At 52.8% G+C, this 15,886-nt stretch overlaps 5 protein-coding genes across 5 annotated transcripts; 3 read left to right on the forward strand and 2 right to left on the reverse strand.

Moving 5' to 3' along the window:
- Z517_07028 (uncharacterized protein) lies at nucleotides 1-2,505 on the forward strand (the record flags this gene model as incomplete). Its single annotated transcript, XM_013428767.1, has 1 exon — nucleotides 1-2,505. The coding sequence occupies one exon, from the start codon at nucleotides 1-3 to the stop codon at nucleotides 2,503-2,505; it is 2,505 nt and encodes an 834-aa protein (XP_013284221.1).
- A 1,101-nt stretch (nucleotides 2,506-3,606) lies between these two features.
- Nucleotides 3,607-5,034, reverse strand: Z517_07029 (uncharacterized protein; the record flags this gene model as incomplete). The annotated part of the gene is made up of 2 exons (XM_013428768.1): nucleotides 3,607-4,866; nucleotides 4,921-5,034. 2 exons carry the CDS (start codon nucleotides 5,032-5,034, stop codon nucleotides 3,607-3,609), a joined length of 1,374 nt encoding a protein of 457 aa, XP_013284222.1.
- Nucleotides 5,035-6,447: 1,413 nt separating this feature from the next.
- Z517_07030 (uncharacterized protein) lies at nucleotides 6,448-7,672 on the reverse strand (the record flags this gene model as incomplete). The annotated part of the gene is made up of 4 exons (XM_013428769.1): nucleotides 6,448-6,624; nucleotides 6,679-6,793; nucleotides 6,852-7,283; nucleotides 7,335-7,672. 4 exons carry the CDS (start codon nucleotides 7,670-7,672, stop codon nucleotides 6,448-6,450), a joined length of 1,062 nt encoding a protein of 353 aa, XP_013284223.1.
- Nucleotides 7,673-10,628: 2,956 nt separating this feature from the next.
- Z517_07031 (glycerol kinase) lies at nucleotides 10,629-12,694 on the forward strand (the record flags this gene model as incomplete). Its single annotated transcript, XM_013428770.1, has 5 exons — nucleotides 10,629-10,795; nucleotides 11,013-11,151; nucleotides 11,315-12,167; nucleotides 12,226-12,392; nucleotides 12,455-12,694. The coding sequence occupies 5 exons, from the start codon at nucleotides 10,629-10,631 to the stop codon at nucleotides 12,692-12,694; spliced, it is 1,566 nt and encodes a 521-aa protein (XP_013284224.1).
- An 837-nt stretch (nucleotides 12,695-13,531) lies between these two features.
- On the forward strand, nucleotides 13,532-14,993 carry Z517_07032 (uncharacterized protein; the record flags this gene model as incomplete). The annotated part of the gene is made up of 2 exons (XM_013428771.1): nucleotides 13,532-13,770; nucleotides 13,856-14,993. The coding sequence occupies 2 exons, from the start codon at nucleotides 13,532-13,534 to the stop codon at nucleotides 14,991-14,993; spliced, it is 1,377 nt and encodes a 458-aa protein (XP_013284225.1).
- Between the last annotated feature and the right edge of the window lie 893 nt (nucleotides 14,994-15,886).

The following is a 15,886-nucleotide window of genomic DNA, read 5'->3' on the forward strand; positions in this document are numbered from 1 at the left end:
ATGTCCACCTCACCGTACAATACTGATGGCGGCGGGCTCGGATTCGACCATAGTCAAGGCCCCCCGAGGAAGAAGATGCGGAAGGGAACAAAAAGTTGTTTGGAGTGTCGGCGGAGAAAAATCAAATGTACTTTTGAACCCGGGAGGCCTGCGGTATGCAACGAATGCTATGCCAGAGGTTCGACCTGCATTGATCAAGAGCACGGGGACATTCACACATACACCCAGGCCACCTCAGAACAGTCGTCGTACAGTTTAAGGGAAAGAGTGTCGCAGCTTGAGGATCTAGTTAAACAGGTGCTGCACCGGTTACCGGAGAAGGATGGCGGCGCCCAGGGTGACGCTTCTGCTTCAGATTCCGACAAAAGCCAACTTGATGCCCAGGCTGCTGAAGTGTTGAAAAGTCTGAAGAGCTCATTGCGACAGGACAACCCCAGCACCGAAGAGTCGATTCTTCTTCCTGGTGGACTTCGAGATGACGCCCCGGCTTTGAGCCTGTTCGATAATGCCGTCCTCGAACGAAAAGAGAGCCAGCCCGTCGTGTCGAGAGCCCAGTACAATAAAACTAAGATGCTTCTGACGGCCTTGAACAAGTTGCTCCCCGCACCGAGTGATCTGGAAGTTATCCTAGAACAATCCCACGAATGGTGGGCTATATGGAGGAGGATGTTTCCCGAAATCACCGACAGTCGATGTGAGACCATCAAAGAATCCGTCTCGCACTCTTTGCGTTCTCAGAAGCCGGCCGAATTGGCAAAGATCATGTTATGTATCGCAATCAGCATTCACCAGCTACCAGAACATTTCGATTGGTCGCGACTTCAAATCAAAGAAGAGCCTGCTGATCTGATGGAACGATATATTGCTACAGTCGACAAGTTGATTACATCTGACGATGAGATTGCAGCCACGCTTGATGGCATCGAGTGCATGATGCTTGAAGCTAAGTACCACATCAATATGGGCCGGCCGCGACGCGCCTGGCTCTTATTCCACCGAGCACTCGCCTTCGCTCAGTTATTGGGCATTCACCGGTTAGCAGCTCACACGGACAAGATCTCGCTGGATTATCAGCGTTCGGTCAATATCTGGTGTCATCTTGTTATGGGCGACCGATACCTATCCTTGCTACTGGGTCTGCCATATTCCGTCAGCGACAGCTTTGTCACTCCCTACATTCCGATATCTGGACCTCAACCGTCATCGGTGAACGCCGGCGAGTACTACACGGGGAAGATGATCCCCATTATTACCAAAATGATCGATCGGAACCAGAGTGTAGTGCCCATGGGATACTCGGCAACGTTGAGACTCGATCAGGAGTTGGAGGAGCTGCACAGCACGCAAGAACCTAGCTGGTGGTCGACCGAGCTTGTTCCTGGTGATTCGGCCGAGGACCATTTTGATCGACTCCAAGCACATTTCTTCCATCACCAAGCCAAAGTCATGCTGCATTTGCCATTCATGCTCCGGTCATCGACCGACAAGAGATATCAATACTCTCACACCGCAGCCTTGGACGCTTCACGCGAAATGATCCGAGTCTACAAGGCACTCCGGACCAACAAGGCCGTGGGCCCGTTCATTTGCAAATTGATTGATTTTCAAGCTTTTACTGGGTCCATGCTGTTACTGCTGAACCTGTGTGGTTACTCGCAGCAACACCGTGGCAGCAATGCTCGGCAGATGGACCTCGAGCAAGACCAGATCGACTCGGACCTCATTGACGAAACAATAGCATTGTTGAAAGACGCGGCCAAAGAACCGGGTGGTGTTGTGGCTGCTCAAAGCGCCCAAGCCCTCGAAATGCTTGCTCGTGTACGGCAGGGCTGTGATATGGAAGGCGTCAAAGAATGCAGGGGGGAGACCTGTCAAGTCTCGATCCCCTACTTTGGCAACATCTCCATTGGCATGGGCAAGCATTTTGTCCCCATTAAACCCGGCACATACGCACAACGCACACGGGATGCGCCCTTGAACACGTCCGCTCCAGCGGCCGGTGTGCCCACCAACACGGGATTGCCGACTCCGCCATCAGCTGCTTCAAACAGCACCCAACCCTCACCCTTGTCAACGACGATCGACCAGCAGCATTCGCAATTTTCCCAGACCCGACGGGCTCCTCTTTATGAGTCGACGAACTACATTGCCCCGGGCCTTGATCAAGCCTGGCCTGAGACAGCCGATGATCCATTTATCACGTTTGACTCGTTCATGGCATTTCCACCTCAACAGCCTACAGACCTCCCTTCAGCAGGGAGTGTCAGCATTTCGTCCGGCGGATCGGGCTTCACCCCACAACCATCGCACTCTCTACAAAGTCAGAGCCCATACAATTCGAACACGACGCCACAGAATGACTTGAATGCTCCAGCTGCTGGAGGTGGCCTCGGTGGGATGGTGACTCCCGGGTATTCATTCGGCACTTTCCCGTTCGGCCAGAGCGGAGTGGACCTGGATCAAGGCTGGAATTGGTTTGGGGTCGACGCCCCCGTTATTCCGTGATGGACTGAAGGGGTTTGTCCCCTAATGATCACGGTGAGATGTATATGTAGCTGCTATGGACGGGTTTGAGGGGATTTTCACTCTGCCCACAAATCAATCTTCTGCTGTCTGACAGGCAGTATGTATGTATGTATGTATGTATGTATGTAATGCAACGCGGATCTCACGAGAAAGTCGTTGTGTTTGAGTCGTCAAAAAAAAAAAAAAAAAGGAAATAGACAAGACCCGTGAAGATCGGAAGAAGAAAAAGAAAGAAAGAATCCAGATCAAAAAATCTCTCCACCACGACAGGCCGAGGCTTGATCTTTGACTGTGTGTATATTTAAATATAGCCTGCGTTGCATTACACTGTAGACTATGTATCCATACGAGGAAGAGGATGAAGTGGAGGATAAATACCTACCCAAGTGAATAGCTTTGAATAGCTTTGAGCAGTCATGTGATGTCAAGTCATGTCAGCAAGTATAAGTAAGTACGTGTATGCCTCGATATAGCGCGCGCGCGCGAGAGAGAGAAGTCCTCGGATAACGAGTATATACATATACATATATGTATAATATAATATGATATAATATGATATAGTCTAGTCTCCATTGAAATCGCCATTCTGGCTAGCCTCGCAAAACTATGCTCAATATCAATAATCACGCGCTCAAAAGCCGTTCCCAACCCCGACAAGGCACCTCATCCTGTCGAGGTATGTTTGTCATATGTGTATGTCTATCCCAGTGCGCCGGCGCCGGCAGTGACCTCCGAAACGTTTTCCATAGTCGTTTCTTTCCCTCTTTTCCCACGGGGTATCTTGATGCTGTGCTGTCCCGTCCTGTCCGATTTGGGTCCTGTTTATCCATTATATTCCTGGTCATAAAGAGCCATTATTGGCTTTTCCGTAGTCCCACCCCCAATTTTTTTTTCTTTCCAGTTCCCATTCCCATTTCAATTGCCGTCCCCGTTCCCGTTGCCGTTGCCGTTGCCGGTGCCCCATGTATGTGGTTCTGTCATATGCTGTAAATCGTTGCGTCGTAAACGTGGTGCTGCGTATCGCTCTTTTGTTGGTGTGAAAAATTGCTGCGTAATAATAGTCGTGCGTCGTGGATCAGATCATGACTTCCAGGGGTTGCCGCGACGGTTTCCCCGACCGGCACCGTTGCCTCCGTCGTTCCAGCCACCCCAGTTGTCTGACCCGCCATCGTCGCCGCCCCGGTTGCCGCCGTTCCATCCACCGTTTGCGGAATTCCACGGTGTGCCATCCCAGGCTGCCGATGAGGGCCATGGAGAAGACGCGGATGGGGCAGAGGTGACGAGAGAGGTGGGCAGAGAAGTCGGGGCAGTCGTAGGGGTAGAAGTTGGAGTAGTTGTAGGAGTAAAGGCCGGAGTAGTCGAGGGGAAGGTTGGTTCCACACTTCGTGTCGAGGTCGCTGGTACATTGGAGGAAGTGGAAGTAAGGAGCGTTGTGGTGGGTACGGTGGGAGTGGTCGACAGGCTTGCTGAAACGGTGGTTGAACTGGATGTTGGAGCTGGTGCGCCAGAGCCATTGTCGGTATATACTCGCAAACTGTCGATGAGCCAGTACGTATCCTGGAAGGCTGAGGGGTTGTTTTGAACGTAGTCCTGGCAAGTGGCGGCTTTCGGCGAGCAGACTGCGTCGGTCGACCACACCTGGCCAGCCCAGTCGCCGCAGAAGGTGACGTCAAAGACCAACTGTTGGTTCTTGACCTTGTCGTCAATGTCACAACCACCAGTAAACTGGCCTTGAGGGAGACCCCAGCCTGATGGGTCGGGGTTTCCACTTGTGATATCGGAGGGGATGGCGTTCCGGGGGAAGAACCAGATGCTGATGGCCTCGCTTGTCCATTCGGTCGCATAGACACCGCCGCCGTTGGAGTTGAACCCGTTGCCGTAGCTAGTCGTGTCTTGGCTGCGCATCGAACAACCGGCATTGCTGGGCTGATCAGGAGCAGCAGTATCACAGTCATCAGTCTCCAGTGTCCCAGAGAAAGCTCCTGTGTTCGTGATTGTGCATCCTGCGTCCGTGTGCATTGCCATGTTGTTGGAAGATTGGCTGTTAACTCCCTCGATGATATCAACCTCTCCATTGTTCGGCCAGTCCGGACCCAGCATCCAGAACGCGGGCCAAGTGCCACATGCGCCCGCTGGCATATGTGCAAGATCGAGGATAACGAGGCCGTGGTTGTACGATTTCTTGGTGCTTATTCGGATACTGTCGCGACCACGGCCGGAGGCCACATTGGTGGAATCGACGCCCATGTAGACGCGCCCGTTGTCAATTTTGTAGAGGCCAGAGCTCTGTGCTTGATCGTAGGATATGTAGTTAACATAGCCGTTCGTCGGATCGTTGCCCTTTGCCCAATGTTAGCACTTTGCTGGTCTCGAAAGGGAGCCAAATTACCGTACCGTAAAGAAATCAAACATGTTTGCAAAGGACGAGGAGGTATAGTCATCTTCTAGAACGTATGCCGCGGAAGCAGCTGATGCCAGAATGGCAAGGGTAGTGACTGAAACGTGCATTTTGAAAGATCGATTTCGTGTGGGCAACGCGAAATCGAGTGATGTCTTCTTGGAAGAATGGAATGAGGACTGCCATACTGAACCAAACAAACAGCGCCGTTATATAATGGTGCTTCCATCTTCAAAACGAGCAGTATAACGAGCGAGGCTGGGGAAGAAAGGCGAAGCGCAGGCAAAGATGGAGTAAGGAGCAGAAATCGGCGTGCTGGGGGAGGCTTTTGTCGACCTTACCAGCCCTGAGAGATGTGGGTTCGGGAAGACGAGGAAGAGCAGATTGACCAACAAGGGCAGACAACAGGTATAGAAGTGGAGAGGTTGATGTCCTGGCAACGACACTGTTGGTCCTGCTCAGCCCTGGGAGCCCGTCCTGGCGGGTTGCCTCGTGGAGGCTGGGAAACCTGCCAGGCACAAAACCTTGAAGATTGGCGAGAGGCCGGGGGATCGACGCTAAGGTCAGAAAGCGAGGCCAGACTCGCATCAGCACGAGAGCACGATGGCGCTAGGTTCGCATGGCAGGTCGCTCGGCCAATGGCATAGCGACGTCGCAATCGGCGGGCTCGAGATAAAGCGCGCTTGTATTCTGTAGACCAGCTCGAGTCGAGGCAGGGTGTCTCGAGCCGCCTCGTATTCCCTCAACTAACTCGTAAAGTGGCTCGGCGAGAATCTCACTCTCTCTTCCTCAGTATCTTAGGTGGCGGCCGTGTCACCGATAGCCGGGGTTGAAACACTCGTCGCATCTTGACCCATGTCTTATCAGAGACTTTTTTTTCTCTACCAGAGCATTCCAGACCGAGAATACACGTAAAATGCCCCAGTGAGAGCTATTTTTCAGTGCGGGCTCCGGCAAATTGGCTTGGGACTTGCTCGAGGTGTAACACGAGGCATCTCGGGCCAGGTCGGGACTTGGTCGGGCACTTCGTATACTGGCCTTTGTCATCAGCGCAATCTTACATCGCGCGAGGATGTTTTTCGCCCAAGAGGGAGGATGGAGCAGGGTGGTGACATGGTCTGTTTGGAAGACGCAAAATTGAGAAGAAGCTGGAGCTCAAATAGAGTTTGGCTGGAAATTAAACGCTAGTCCCAAAGTGGCAGGAAGGACGCGCCCAGCCAAAGTCCGAGGCTGAAATTGTCGTGTCTGGAAGAGCAATGAAAATCACAAAGTATACAACCACATATTGATTATTTTGTTTCCATAACCCTTCGTAAACGTCATCAAAACACCTAGAAATACATCTGTCTGGAGTATGGGTCCCGGTTTTATCTGACCGCCTCTTGCTTTTGTTGTCTTCCGGCCATCTCTTAAGCCTCGTCATGTACGTGTCCAAAGTCTCTGCTGTTGTGTTTCGGAGTGGTTTTGAGTTGTGAGTCCGTGGTCAATACTGAAGTTGACAGTCAGTTGCGGTCGGAGATTGTCTAGACCTTCGAACCCTCTTGCGGGACATAGGTGTTGGACCATGTCGCCCGATTCGGCTTGAGAAATCTAGCCAATCCCACAACCGGCGTGTTGATGGGAGATTCGCCGGTGAACAGAAACATGTCGTATAGCCAGCCACCGAATGTGCATCCGAAGAAAGGCGAGACCATCGGTACCTATGGAGACCGTCAACGTACGCGTCAATTCAGGGTGGCAGTGTTTCGACTTACCCAGAAGTAATAATCGCCGGCTCGCCACACTTCTGGACCGTACCCAAGCATGTATGACATCAATCTCGGGCCAAAGTCTCGAGCTAGATTGATGGCATAGCCCGTTTCCCAGCCACTGTTGGCAGGGAGAGTTAGTTTTGGTTGCCGTGCACACGCGGTCCAGCACAACTTACAAGCAAGCGCCGATCCCAAAGATGACAAAGAACAGGCCCAGCGGCGTCAGATTCCCAGCCCCGAGATTACCATCGTCCTTAAGCGCGTAGATCATGAACATGAGGATGCCGCTGGCGATGAACTCGGAGAAGAACTGTCCGGTCTTGGTCATGAACGGCGCCGGGTAAGTGCAAAAGATCCCCGCCGATGCAGTGTCTGAATAGCCCGGGACGGTTCGAATATTGGGGCCACCTTCGAAGACGTCGATAGCCGATTTGTAATTGGCGTAGACCACGCCCGAGGCACATAGGGCTCCTAACGTCTGGGCAACCATGTAGATGGGAAACTTTCGCCAGGGAAACTTGCGAAATACGCAGTTTGCAAATGTGACGGCGGGATTTAAATGTGCTCCTGAGATGCCCGCGGTATACACTCCCAACATGACACCCAACCTGTACAAGAATCAGCGAAAGTTGACTCTGACAATGTGGATGTTAACTCACCCCCAGCCCCAGGAGATCGACTGGTAGTCACCCTTGGTCCCGCCACTGAGTACGACTTGAGCCACGACGCCGTCGCCAAAGAGAATCAGGATAAAGACGCCAAAGAACTCGGACAGCGGTTCGCGCATCCAGTGGCGAATCCGGCTCCACACTAGGTCAGGTTCGGACTGGACGACATCCTCCTGAGGGACTTTGTGGTCGACGAGAGGACCATGTTCCGCGTAGGCCGGCTGGCCGTCGACGGTGGTATGGCGGTATTCATGGGGATGGTGGAATATGCCATGCTCGTTGTGGGTGGCAGGAGGGGTAGATGAGAGGGATTCCTTCTCGAGGGCCATGGTGTCGGCGTCCTTGGCTGTGGGCGAGATCACAGGAAGAGAAAGCGGCAGGGACTGGCTGTGGTCAGGAGGAGCCATCTGAGAGTCAGCTCCCGAGGAGCGAGGCAGGCCAGAGTCTTATCAACTTTTCCTTTTGACCTTGCCTTTGGGGCCCCATTGGGTTGGTCACGAACCGGGGGTGGGAACCGCATTGTGCATCGCCGCACCCAGGTCGAAGCTCGGAGGCGGGCGGGTACCAACCAGTCATGACGAGCTCTTTGGTTTGCTATTGAGAGGCGAGGTTGCATGCAGGACGGAACCAGCCAGGTGGAGATGATCAGATACCAAGAAGCATGTATCACGCACGAATGGAAAAGGTGAGGTGATGGATCTCGGGTCCAGGAAGCCCGAAGGCGAGGGCGAGCTTGGACTGAAGGGGAAGAGGTCAGCAACTTGTGTGGGAATCTGGAGAGTACGGGGAGCCTTGTGGATGGGACGTTTTGGATGACCGTGGCGAGAAGAGGAGGACGACGACGGCTTAGGGCTAGGCAGGGGGGTCAGGTGTGATGGTGTGTGACGAGGTTTTTGTTTCCGTTTTCGATCATGCATCAAGACCACAAAGTCCCTGATGGGCCTTGGATGGCTCGATAGGTTGCGTACTGCCGGTGCTGGAGACTGTGGCAACCAGGGGTGGTAAGATTTCGTAAGATACTTTCCGTGCTGGGTATCTCTGTACGCAGACAGATAGAGAGAGGCAGAAGAGGGGAGCTGGGTATGAGGGAGCGAGGGAGAGAGTTGAGTAAATGACACTGTCTGACGGAGTGTCTGACACAATGACTGACGGATCAAATGACGCCATCTACGATGCGTATATAAGGCAAGAAAAGCACCAACGAGTAGCTCGGGCCAAGTCTGACCGAGACTGACACAGTCTGTCTCTCTTATTCGCCTACTTGTAATGCCTCATCCAGTTCTCTTCATCTGTTTTCATCTGCCTGCACGCCCCCTCTCTTACTCTCCTTTGGGAACTGCTTGCTCAAATCACTCGTACAAGTGGATGCCGTACAATAGCCTTGTCCTATGATTAATCATCGCCAACTCAGAGCACCATCATCACCATCATCAGCAGATTAAAAACCAGGCCAATCATCCTGTCCTCACTATTCGGTACCTTTCGTATCTCCCTAACCCAACTCCAGATATTTCCCTCGTCATTTCTCCTTTTCACTGGCTGTTTGGGATAGAAATTAGACCACAAGCCACTGCCGGGGTAGCAGGGTTTCCTTTGGTCCTAGATGCTAACTATGGTCGGTAGATCTAGATCTCCCCTATTAAGAAACCAACCACCACGGTCGCCCTCTGCATCTCTTCACTTCTGTCCTCGCCCTGGTCTTGTTGAATGTACGCCAGGAGACTATCCGGCTCTCGTCGTGTGTGAACGTGGCAACATCTCCGTGCATGAACGGACTGGATCGTGATGTCGGCTATACAAAATCTCCCGAGAGAAAACCTGCAAGAGGCGGCCAGAGAGCGCGCTCCTCGTGGCTGCCATGTCCTTGTCTTCTTCAGCATGTTGACCAACCAACTCATCTCTTTACCCCGCAGAAAATACTCCTTGTACTGGTGGATGGAGAGTGGATGCGCCTCCTCATTTGTGCCTTTGAGCGCCGAGAAACGCCACCGTGTCTCGCAAGCCGCACCGCGATTGCTTCGTATTCCCTTGTTATACGCTTTTTCTGATGTTGCTGTTTGCTTGCTTGCTCAGCTCAGCCTCCGCACAGCTGCCGAGAGCTGCCGCCTGGATGAGAATTTTTGTGGTGAGCGTGCTCTCCGGAGAATTGGCATTGGGCCTGATTTGCGCTACCGAAGCTGATGTTGCACTCGTGATGCTTGGTGGAAGAGGAGATGGGACCAGCCTCCCTGTCCAAAACACCCCCTCTTCATGTTCCATCATGTTCGTATCTGCGTAGGTGGTTGGCCTGACGTGCGTTAGTTGGTATTCTAGTGGACGGGATTGACGCCGCCATGCAAGCCCTTTTGATGGGGCCCCCGCCTTTGTCCTCTCCCGTGATGGCCGTTTTTCTCCCCAAGACAGCGCTAGGGGTCCTCCCTTGTACCGTGCATCTCGAACCTGGATCGGCATGTTGCTGATTGAGTCGAGCACGTTGAGCAGCCAGGGCAGCAGAGAATCAAAGGAAATAGAGGGGCGGTGGATTGCATTGCACGGTTTTGGCCCCGGCTGTCTGGAGAACAAAGGGACAAATCCTTGACACATCACACCTTGATCACCGCCCCAAACCCGCGTGGTTTGATGGTAGCCGGTCTCCCCGGATTCCGCACTCTCAGGCCCAAGTACTCCGTGAGGTGAGTGATGAGTGGGTGAATGCCCAGCCTCCTCACTTTGTATCTTTGTACTTGGACAGACTTGGTCGAGGGGCATGTATCTCGGGGTTAGACACACCGAGCCCGAGCTTTCGAGAGTCTCGGAAACTCAAATCTCGCTCACACCATCACCATCGTCATCGTCATCAGAGATAGCGGTAGTGATAGCGGGAGCAGCAACAACAACAACAACAGTTCTACCGAGGACAGCTTCTTCCCTACCCCCTCTCTCTTTCTCTCGCGAGATAGGACTGATCGACGAAAAGGGAAAAAGTCGGATCCTTGACTAACTCATCACTCTCCATACTACAAGCGCCCCGCGAACGAAGACGAGAAGACAATCCAACCGAGCTCAGCTACACAGCTCTGTCACACAGCTTCTCTTCCCTCCTACAGAAAAAATCTCACGAGGTAACGACCCAGTCAGTCACCATACAATCTCATCCAGCAGCACTACTAGCCTCCTCCTCCTGGTCCTATCGGTCCCATATCAGTTCTACCTTGATTCTATCTATACACCTTTATTCAGTACTCAGTACCCAGTAGTCGATAATCGATAGTCGGTAATCGAATGCTCACCACCATCCGATCCAAGATGGGCGACACTGCTGCAAAGTCGTCATCCTCGTCGGCCTCGCACGAGGTCTTTGTCGGCTCCATCGACCAGGGCACCACGAGCACGCGGTTCCTCGTCTTCAACCGGCACGGCGAGGTGGTGGCGTCGCATCAGATCGAGTTTAAGCAGATCTATCCGCATCCCGGGTACGTTTTCTAGCTCTTCTTCTCTTTCTCTCTCTCTCTTTTCTCATAGTTTATTTACTCTCTGTCTGGGCTTTTCACAGAAAACGAAAAATACGGTGTGTGCGTAGGTGTTTGTGTGTGAGAAAGCCAAAAAAAGAATGTATAAAAGCAAAGCTGGTATATTCGTTTATCAAAGTCACTTTCTAACCCTCCCTCGTTCCCGATATGATTAATATAGATGGCACGAGCACGATCCACTGGAAATCATTTCGTCGGTGGAGCAATGCATCGACGGGGCGGTCAAGGACCTCGAGAACCAGGGCCACGCAAGCGCCAGCATCAAAGCCGTGGGGATCACGAACCAGCGTGAGACAACGGTAAGAGAAATGAACCCCTCTTCTTCTGCCTCTTTCGTCCAGTCAATCCTATCCAACAGTTTCGGTTGGTTGCGAGCCAATCGTTACTTTGCTTGCACTTTGGGTCTCCAAGAAAAGACCGAGGGGAAAACATTGGTTGACTCGATTCTTGCTCGGCATCTAGGTCGTATGGAACCACGAGACGGGCGAGCCGCTGTACAATGCAATCGTGTGGACCGACACCCGTACCCAGGCCCTCATCCGTAAGCTCAAGCATCGACTGGGGTCAGACCAGCTGCAAGAACTCTGTGGTCTTCCCCTGTCGACGTACCCCTCGGTGGGCAAGCTCCTCTGGCTGCTCGACAACGAGCCCAAGGTCAAGGAGGCCTACGACAAAGGCATCCTCGCCTTCGGCACCATCGACGCCTGGCTCGTCTACAAGCTCAACGGCGGGCCCAAGAAGAATGTCTTCGTGTCTGACCCGACCAATGCCTCGCGGACCATGTTCATGAACCTCAAGACCCTAGACTACGACGAGTCGCTCATCGATTTCTTCCGGCTGGACCAGTCCAAGATTCACCTCCCCAAGATCACTCGGTCGTCAGATCCCGAGGCATACGGGCGTCTGGAGCTGAGTGTGCTCAAAGGCACCCCTATCACTGGCTGTCTGGGCGATCAGTCGGCCGCCCTGGTCGGTCAAAAGGGATTTACTCCCGGGCTGGCCAAAAATACCTACGGGACCGGCTGTTTCCTCCTGTACAACGTCGGTGAAAAGCCGGTCTTCTCCACCCACGGCCTTCTCGGCACCGTGGCCTACGACTTTGGAGAGGGCAAGCGCATGTACGCGCTCGAGGGGAGTATCGCCGTCGCCGGATCCAGTGTCAAGTTCTTGGTCGATAATTTTGGCTTTGTCGAGTCCTCGAGTAAGATAAGTCAGTTGGCTGCCACTGTCGAAGACAATGGCGGCTGTGTCTTCGTCACCGCATTCAGCGGATTGTTTGCTCCATACTGGATTGATGACGCGAGAGGAACCATCTGTAAGTGTCACTGTCTCTGCTCGTTGGTGTCTAATGCTGATCCCCATTGTGTCTCCAGACGGCATAACAGCCTACACGCAGCGTGGACATATTGCACGCGCCACTCTCGAGGCAACATGCTTCCAAACAAAAGCCATCCTCGACGCCATGGAGAAGGACTCGGGTGCAAAACTTGCTGAGCTTGCCGTCGACGGTGGCATGAGTAACTCAGATTTAACCATGCAGGTATGTCACCATGGTTGCGGCCAAGATCTTGAGGGAGTCAATGGGTGCTAATATTTGTCCAGACGCAAGCGGATTTGATTCAGATCCCAGTGCGGCGACCGCAGATGCGGGAGACCACAGCCCTCGGAGCTGCCATCGCCGCCGGATTGGCTGTCGGGGTGTGGGACAGCATTGAAGAGTTGAAAGACATCAATGTCGAGGGCAGCACTGTCTTCAAACCACAGCTGCATGAGGCCAAGAGCAAGGAGATGTTCGAGAGGTGGGAAAAGGCAGTCCAGATGTCCAAAGGTTGGTCGTCATAAAAAGAGAAAGGCGGACTCAAGAAACTAAAGTCTTACATCGCGGCTCGCCCATCCGCGACGCCGCTAATACCAATGATGCATTGCGTTGGCAACATCGTGGCCTCTTGTTTATTCCTTTCTGCGCGTCGTGATGATGCTGGACATCTGGCTCAACGCCACTTGTCATCCAAGTGATGGAGATCCAAAGCCACGGTCATTGCGTCCCGAGCCAGCCAAACCAACAGATCTGGTTGTCGGCATATTCTACAGACCGACACTTTGGGGAATTGGGGCTGACAGGATTGGTGGTGCAGCCCTTTTGTGATGCAGACGGCGCACCAACAAGCCTCGTGAGCCCCTGGTTGGCTGCCCGCGCGAGGCCGACACCGGCTCGAGATCTCGTCTCGAGATTTCGGAGTTCTCTCAGACAAAAGATCTGCCAAGCTCGGAGCTCTGTGCGCGAATAGTCGCCGTCATTACATCTGCGATACGCAGATCTATGGTGCCCACGTGGTGATGTTGTAACAAGCTTTGCGCTTTGTAGTGCCGGCCGATACCCTGCATTACATCATGTTTTTGCCGCATATAACGGATATTTTGGCCATGGAGTCGGCTATTCGGCACTGGTCAAGGATTGGGTTACCCCAAAAGCCCACCGCTTCAACAGAAAGTCGACAAACTTGTGATGCAGGCGCCCTTCGGGGATGCAGTCTGCAAGCCAACAATGTCTCGCTGTCATCCCCTTGTTCTTTCGTCGACTCCCTTATCTTCCCAAGATTCCTGGAAGAAATCTCAACAGTAAAGTGTTTTCCAGGGGCGACCACCAGATCCAATGCTTGTGACATCAAGATCTCAATCATGTCGAGCCAGAATATATCGGAGGACGATAAAGACGTCATAGAGAACAATCCCGACGTTGAAAAGAATTTGGCACAGACATCGTACCCGGAACTCAAACAAGTCAGCAGCAATGCCCTGAGCAGGATCACCTCACGTCTCAGCACTCGAGATATCGTCGATCCTGGACCACCTCCAGATGGAGGCCTCAAAGCATGGATCCAAGTCGCCATGGCGTGGATTGTCTGCTTTTGTACATGGTATGTGGGAGTTTCGAAACGCCTTGGGGGGGGGGGGGGGGATATCAGAACCTTGCCCTGAACAGATGGCTGACGTCTTTCTCAGGGGTTACATCAATTCATTTGGTGTCTTTCAAACCTATTACACCGAGACCTTGGGCGAATCGCAGTCGACCATCTCCTGGGTGGGTTCCATTCAATTGTGGGTGGTCTTCTTCGTGAGCGCCTTCTCCGGTCGGGCGCTGGATGCCGGGTTCTTCGTTCCGAGCTTGCTCATCGGTTCAATCGTCCAAATCATCGGAATCTTCATGACGAGTCTATGCAAGAACTTCTGGCAGCTTTTGCTTGCTCAGGGCCTCTGTACTGGTCTGGGCAGTGGAATATTCTTCTGCCCCACCATGGGACTTGTGACGACGTATTTCAGGAAGAACCGCGGACTCGCTGTTGCCATTGTGTCGGCTGGGAACTCGGCGGGCGGTGCCATATATCCGGTGCTTGTGCGCCAGCTCCTCCCAAAGATTGGATATGCATGGACTGTCCGCGTGCTCGGTTTCGTGAACCTGGGATTGCTTTCGTTGGCACTGGCATGCATGCGGCCGAGACTGCCTCCGCGGAAATCTGGGCCGATCGTCGAATGGAGGGCATTCTGTGAAGTGCCATATGTCTGTGTCCTCCTGGGCATGTCGCTCGTCTTTGGAGGATTATTCTTCTCCTACTATTACATCGCTTCCTTTGGCCGGACAGTCCTGAATATGAGCTATGAAGACTCACTCACCTTGCTCATCATCTTCAATGGGGCCGCGATACCCGTCCGACTTGTCACGGGGTTCATTGCGGATCGTTTCATGGGTCCGTTGAACGCGATGGTTCCACTCCTTTTCATCAACGGGGTTTTTGCATTTAGCTGGATCGCAGTGAAGTCGGAAGCAGGCATGTACGTATTTGCAACGTTTTATGGATTCTCAGCGGGAGCCTTTCAGTGTCTTTTTCCAACGACAGTGACGAGTTTGAACAACGATTTGAGCAAGAATGGTGTGAGGATGGGCATGGCGTTCTCGCTATTCAGTTTTGCAGGTCTTTCCGGACCTCCCATTGGAGGGGCGTTATTGTCGACAAACGGGGGAGGGCGAGGCGGGTACCTGGTTGCACAGATATGCCTGGGAGTACTTACTGTGGTGGGCGCTTGTCTGATGTATGCCGCCCGGGTGTATAAGGTTGGGTGGAGCTGGAGGATCAAGTGTTGAGGCATCATCGACGAGTACAACAGACAGAGACGAGGAGTTGTTGTGGTTTCCACAGTGACCAGCAGCTTTGTCGCAGTAGCCGTGGCCATCCGACGTCTTGACTTCTAAGACGTTATCAGGCCGGTTCAGCAAAATCAAACCCTCGTGCGCCATTTCGAAAACACGGGGAGGAATAGAAAAGGTGTGTGCTGTGGATGATGGTAAGCTATCAATTTTCCTGTCAGTCGTCAGTATCGCTCGAAGACTGGGGGGTAACTTGTCGAGGCTTAAAGGGAGGAAACAACTGAGCAGAAGGAGACCATGAGTGTGAACAGCAGCACATCTACTGGGCTATGGATATTGACAGGACAAGGCCCTCAGCGGTACTTTAGAGAGATTCGAGCGAAGCTTTGTAAGATTGGAAGGGAAGAAAGGACAAGGATTGTTGATGGTAGCATTTGATCGACTTGGGTCGATTGCGGCATGTGAGATGAGATGACGCGATCCCTCAGCAACTGCGTGTGTTCGAGGGAATGCGCTTGGACCCTCTTCGTGTGTTTGATTAGATAGAAGCATCAAGGTAGACTGCAGGAATGGATGAAAATTAGAGGACAAGACGATCAAGGCGGTTTATGATAGGAACAATATTGAATTCATTGTTGAGATACGAGACTGCGCTGGGCTGGGCTGGGCTGGGCGCAGTTTGGCCATGAACGACGTACGTGGACCGCTTGACCGCATGCCCAACTGCACCAACTGCACCTGGTGACCTGCGACTTCAAGCCAAGATCCTCAAAACACGTTGATCGTCACCCAAAGCCTCACCATTTTCTCTTGCTGTCAATGGATGTTTTCGCCCTTGCTTCCAGCTCATCCTAAGCTTCTTTATTCAGTCTGTGTTTTTCTTCTGATGC

This window comes from Fonsecaea pedrosoi (genome assembly GCF_000835455.1).
Source record: "Fonsecaea pedrosoi CBS 271.37 unplaced genomic scaffold supercont1.4, whole genome shotgun sequence".
Lineage (NCBI taxonomy): Eukaryota > Fungi > Ascomycota > Eurotiomycetes > Chaetothyriales > Herpotrichiellaceae > Fonsecaea > Fonsecaea pedrosoi.